Source organism: Pteropus vampyrus, unplaced genomic scaffold (genome assembly GCF_000151845.1).
Source record: "Pteropus vampyrus isolate Shadow unplaced genomic scaffold, Pvam_2.0 Scaffold9, whole genome shotgun sequence".
In the NCBI taxonomy this organism is placed as follows: Eukaryota; Metazoa; Chordata; class Mammalia; order Chiroptera; family Pteropodidae; genus Pteropus; species Pteropus vampyrus.
In genome coordinates, this window is record NW_011888790.1 from 5329340 (window position 1) to 5335927 (window position 6588).

The 6588-nt window shown below is 42.2% G+C and overlaps 1 protein-coding gene across 4 annotated transcripts in view; it reads left to right on the forward strand.

The window, feature by feature from the left end:
• Window positions 1-6588, forward strand: part of MYRFL (myelin regulatory factor-like) — a 109291-nt gene that overhangs the window by 61614 nt on the left and 41089 nt on the right. For all 4 annotated transcript variants that reach the window (XM_023520779.1, XM_023520794.1, XM_023520783.1 and 1 more), the window contains one exon: window positions 1258-1458. In XM_023520779.1, coding sequence (XP_023376547.1) covers window positions 1258-1458 — 201 coding nt within the window. The remainder of the gene's footprint in view (window positions 1-1257; window positions 1459-6588) is intronic.

Sequence of the window (6588 nt, forward strand, 5' to 3'; positions counted from 1 at the left end):
GAGAGGATAAATAGTGAACAGTAAATCTTCTTCCCACCCCAGTTTCTGTGTCTACCAGTCTCCATCCTTGAGGAAACCATTGTTACTGTTTTCTTGAGATAATCTAAGCATATTCGGGTACTGAGTTTGTAATGATCATGCACCGCCAAAAAGGCAAAAGTGAAGATTCTGCATTAATACTGACTTTTTAGATGATCAGGTTTCCTACTGTTTTGTCTGACGTTCTGACCACCCTGCTGCAACACACAAAAATGAGATTTAGAAGTATAGGTCATAATTTAAAAAAAAATATATTAATTTTGTGGGGATTTTGAGGGATTCGGAGATCCCTTCTTAAAGATTTTTGGAAATATATTCAGCAGTTACAGGAAAGTGGGAAAGAGGGCAGACAGTACAGTGGAAAATTCTTCAGCAAAGAATTTTGTTTAAGAGTAAAATCTCCAGAACTTTGTCTAAAGTTTCACTTGGATTTTCTTTGAAGACTGCATTCGGCCAGGGCTACGTCTAGGCAACGGCACAAAAAGGCAAAGTTAGAATCATTAATAATCAAAGGAAGTATAATTCCAGCTCCCAAACTTATTAGCTTTGTGGCTTTGGGCAATTTGTTTATCCTTTCAGAGTCCCAGTCGCTTTAAAATGAGGATAATAGTACGTATCTCATAGAATTGGAGTGTGGATTTGCACACAACAAAGGTAGCAGTTATTATTCTTCCTTTGGTATCATCTTTGTTTAGGGAATAGTTGAAGTGTATTAAATATATTTGTATTGTCATTTGCTTGTCAAATGCATATGAAATCATAAATCTGAAAGTGTTTTGAAACTATGAAAAGGCTGGAAATGCAAGGTATTTTTATTTATCTGAGCTTTAATAAACTTGTAATATTTTCTGCTGTAATGTTCTTTTTTTAAATCATTATTATTATCATCTCTGAAAAGATAGTCATTTTGAGTTTTCTTTTTCATTTTTCACCCGGTAAAATTGACACATTCTCAATTCCAGATATATGCAATAGAGACTGGATGTTCCAAATGTGGCATACTGAGCTCCTGCTCGTGGTGGGCAGAGCAGATAGAGGGACCGCTGGCATTCCTGGGGCCACACTTTTTTTGAATATGTAAGAATGTGCCATCCAACATATGATTTTCAGGTGAAAGACTTAGATAACATTCTGCTTTCCTTTGCTCTGAGGAATAAAGCTGTCATCCATCCCTGCTACTGTAACTTTAATTGTAATATATTTATGTATTTTTTCCAGGCCTCTAACCCTGGGCAATTTGAAAATGACAGTGATGCATTATGGCAGCGAGGACCAGTTCCAGAATCTGTTGTCTGTCATGGTCGAGTGGGAATAAACACAGATGTGCCGGATGAAGCCCTGGTTGTCTGTGGCAACGTGAAAGTGATGGGGACAGTTATGCATCCCTCTGACAGCCGGGCAAAGCAGAATATCCAGGAGGTAAGCATGGGGCAGGCCTCAGACACCTCCTTTGACACCGCTGGGCGCTCCTGGCCTCTGCCACGCGTCACACGGGGCATCTCTACATTGTCACCTGTGATGTGAGACTGCTTAACAGTTATGAGGGCTGGAACCGTTAGGCATCTCTGCTGAAACCGTAAAGCAGTTTCTGCCCAAGAGAATGGACTTAACCTGACAGAAGCAGTGGGCAATGACAACATAGCACTGGCTTCACAAGCAGGAAGTCTCCCAGTCATTTTCCACAGGCTATTGCCCTTCCTTCCACGCATTGTCAGCTGCTGGATGTAGCCTTTCCTTTCCATTTCTAAGTTTTCAAGTCCTTGTTCATCTTCCGAGCACTGTCTCAGTCCAGTTCCTGACCATATTTCTCCCGGACCTCTCCAGCCACTTCCTCCGAGAGCCCCTGGCACCAGCCCTGCCAGCTGCTGTCTGCCCCACTCATCACCTTTCCCTCAGCAGCAGCCAAGGTGCCAGGTCAAGACCATCTCCCTCTGTGGAGAGGCAGCCACGTCTTAGAAATTGGAAACCAGGCCTGGAAATCGGGAGGCTGCTCCTTCACCTTGGGCTCACCCCAGCAATGTGGCCCTGGACAAAATGCTTTACCTTGCCGAACTCAGTGTCTTCATCTCTAAGGTGGAAACAGGCCTCTCTGCCCGACCCCACCACTCTTTTATATTTTTTAACCCATTGAGATAAGTACTGAATCATCTGGGAAAGTCACAACTATGAAGACCTAATGGGTTAGGACGAAGATGCCACGTCACTCCTGGTTCCAGCTCTTCCACCATTTAATTCAGTTTCCCATTCACTGCTTCTACCACTTCCCCACCTTCTCACTCACACTGTTTCTCCTGTAAGCAGTGCGCTTTTAAGCCTCTTTTTCTTATTCCTTTTTAGTTAACAGGAGCCTTAATCTGTAAATCATTGGCCGTTCTTCCAGACTGCATTCCTTTCCCAGTGCAAATCTGCACTGGTTTTTCTAAACCAGCCAAGGAATGTCCGTCCTCCTTTGCTGAGAGGATTCCAGAGAATGGTTGTAATTGTAGACTTTTGTGCTGATTGCGAAGCTGTGGTTCATGTTGGAAGAGCTGTGACCTACTAGCCGGGTAGGAACTCTGAGGGCTAGAAAGTTCTCACGTACATGTTCAGATCCCAGTCCTAGATATTGTCCCTTTGCCTTTCAGACAGAGATAAACTCTCTGTGTTTCAGACCACACCAATTCAAACTTATCCCTGCAACGGGCTATCAGTTCCCTACCAGTTTTATCCAAATGGAAATGGAAGATGACAAATGGGGCAAGTCATCCACAACCCCTCCTGCTACCACCAGGCTTTTCCCAGAACGTCATTCACCAAATATTCTCAAGTGGTGCTCCTTGGCGTGAAAGAAATATATTGTCTTAAAATAACAAATTTCTTTATAGCTTCTCAAATCCCTATTAGGGAGCCTTCTCCTTAAAGGAAAATTTCATCCCAATCCAGTCTCTAAATGTGAAATTCCTGTATCCCCTTCCTGCTCACAGCAGCATGACGAAATAAAGAGAAGCCAGTCTGCAGCAGAAGGCTAGAGTTTTAGTCCTGATTTTGGTAACGACTGGCTCAGGAACTGTGGCCCAGAGGCATTCTATGCCTCTGTTTCTTCTTCTGTGAACAGGGAAGGCTTATATTCATTTTACCCATGTTGAGGGCTTTTTCTAATTATGTGAAGCAATTTTTAGCTATATGAGTCTAAGCAGATAGATATTATTATTATTTGCTTGTGAAATGCAAATCGAATGTAATTCATTTATTAAATTATTTCATAATAATATATTTGTTCTTAATAAGCCTATCTACATTTAGGAAATATATGTTTCTAGAAATCTTGTCTGTCTTGTTGGCCATTTATTACAGACAAGAGAGAGGATGGCAATGTTGATGATAGTGCTGGCTGATGTGTGAACTTCATCTTCACCTTCCCCTGACTCAGTTTTCCAACTTGTAAAAAGAGAGCCATTCTTCCTAATGTGCTACAAGGAGGGCACACTTAGTCGATCTGATCACATGCATAGGGCTGGAGGCATGCATCCTTCATTCTTTAAGGTTGCATGGTAACCAGCGCTGGCCGCCAGATGAGCTATTGCAAAACATAGTGGCCAGGATGTGGACAGTAGACTAGTGGTTACGGTAGACTATAAACTAGTGTGTGTGTGTGTGTGTATGGGGGAGGGGGGTAAATGGGGTAAAAGAGGTCAAATATGTGGTGACGGAAAGAAATCTATGGGCAGTAAACACAACGCAATACATATACGACTTACTGTTGAATAGTACACTTGAAACTTACGGATTTCATTAATCAATGTCACCATAATAAATAAAAAAAATAAAAACATAATAAAATGAAATCGAATTAAAAAAAAATAGTAGACAAACATGTTGCCCGGTACTGTGACCAGGGAAAATGAATATAGGCGGCTGCCTTACCCTGGTTCTAGGTGTCCTCACCCAGGGCGACATGGGTTGCTTTGCAGATATTAAGCACACGCGCACTCTGCATAGAGGGTCCTTGTGGAGGAGATCTCTGATGCTCATCTGGACACATATCCAAGACACAGAGAAAATACGGCAGATGTGATTAAAACCTGTGAAACTGAAGTGCTGGAAAAACGAAGTTGGCTTAAGAGGAGCGGCTTAACTTACCCAGATAGTGCATTGTGCTTATTGATGTGACTACAGACTGGAAAAGGAAATGCAGCTCTGAGAATGGAAACTGAACAAAATGAGGGTGGAAAACCAAAGGGGTGTGAAGAACATCAATGTCAATGCAAAAGGAAAAAAAATGAGGAAGTCAAAAGTTGAATGCGTCAATCAAATTCTGCAGCGAAAGCTGAAAGCAAGGCAGCAAAAAAAATAAAAACTAAAAACCAGGAAAAAATCAACTAAGATGAAATGCTCAAAAAGTATTTTTCCCAACTGCATCAGCGGTGAGCTAGTTAAAGACAAAAATATGAAGAGCTCAAGAAAGCCAGACATGCAAAGTCTCCCCTCCCGGTCACAAGCCAAATGCAGAAGTTCCTCAGTTTGCGCTCAGCCAGTGTCACTCAAGCTGCTCCTGATGAGAGACTGATAGTCCTGGCTGTGGGCCACAACTAGATGACATATGACGAGATCTCTTTTCCTGAACAAACTGGACTCCCACGGACTGAGATGTCTTCTCTGTGATGCAGGTCTCAAGTTAATGACACAGAAACCTTGGGCATGAGGCAGCATGACAGTAATGGCCATTTGCATTCACGGTCAAAACTTTCCAAAAGTGCTGTGGGCAAGATCAAATCAGACATTCAGTTTCTAGCTTCTTGCTCAACACACATGATGAGCAAGGCGTGGCATTAAGTGCTGCTCTATGTATCTTTCCTGGCGATGGATTCCAAGAAGGCACAGCTCTTGCCTCAAGGGTTTTCCCTAGGCCAAGTGTACACATAGGGAACATGCAATACAATCAATTTATATTTAGCTTTGGAAAGTCAACAAGCCAGGAAGCAGAAGAGCATTTTTTTAAGAGAAACATTGTATTAGAAGGTCATTAGATCCCCAACCTAACCCTTGGAATTTTCTTTGGCCAAAAATCTGTCTGAAATACAATGGTAATAGTACCATAGAACCTAATTGCTATGTCCAGCAATGTATCTGTGGAAGAAATGCATTCAAAGATCCAGTTTAGACACCGATGATCATTTTCCCTCTGTATAGCCTGAACAGCCTGAGGGAGGGCACATCCTACTCTGCTTTACATTTGCAGCAAAGAAATTTCCTCTCCTTTGGTCTCTGATGGGGGCTCATGCAGGAATCACAAGGATAAAGAGAAGTAGGCAAAGTAAGCACAGGACTCTCCAAGGGTGCAGGGATCAGGGAACTGGGTTGGGCCTGGCTAGCCTAGCACATGGCCAGTGCAGGCTGGCTCCTAGTTCACCTCTCATCTTCAATTCTGTTAGTGCCAGGAATTATTATGCCATTTCGCTACCTCCATTCTTTCATTTCTTCTTTTCTTCATCGAAGTTCTGGGTGCCTGCTACATCAGACACTTTGCTAGGCACTGTGCCATTCCTGAGATGAACAAAGGCATAGGCCTTGCCCTAAGGAATCAAACTTTTATTAAACTTAAGGTCCAGATAAGGAGCACTCATTGACTCTCCAGTACTTGAGATAGCATTTTACACATAGAAACTACTCATTAAATATTTGTGGAATGAATGAAGGCGCTCACATGATAGATGTAGGCAATATAAGATTTTGACTATTCCTTCCCAGACTGACCTGCAAGGTCTTCCCTGCTCTGGCCTTCATCTTTATAGTCTAGTAATGTCAAACTCCGCCTCTGTTGTACAGACATCATTCAGGGGATTTGCTGCCTTGGGACTTGGCTCATGGTGCTCTTTCTGCCCAGCATCCCTGTCTTAGTCTCACTCTTACTTACCATACATCTTTCCTTTATTTTCCTATCTTAAACTTATTAATATAACAAATATTAGTTGAGCACCTACTACATTCAAGGAATTGTATTAGAAACTGGTGATATGGTGATGAACAGAAAACCGTAGAATCAAATATGTCCTCACCTTCGTCAGGTATATATCTGTAGAGAAGACAGATAGTAAAGGTGACACAATTACCTGTCTGATGATAACTTTGATTTGTGCTATGGAGGAAAAGAACAGGTGCCATTAGCACATAAGCATAGGGACCCTTCCTAGTCTTGAAGGTCAAGAAGTGCTTCTCCAGTGAAGGGATGTTTAAAGTGGGGGAAGGGAAAGTGAGGATGGGAAGGAATTGTTTTTGAGGCAGGGAAAATGCTATGGGCAAAAGTCCTGAAGTGAAAAGAGCAGAACATATTTGAGAACATATTGGAGTAAGCTGAGATCTCGGTTGGGCTTCACCATCTTAAGGAAGCCTTTCCTTATTCTTTCCTGAGAATATTTTAGATACCTGCTTGGAGCTGCCATGATTCTCCATTCATAATTCCATCATCACCCTGCATATCACATTGTAATATAATCGATCACATGTGACAAGTTTGCCTTCCTGTCTAGACCATGAACTTTTAAAAGGCAATTATTTTTGAAGTCCCAACAC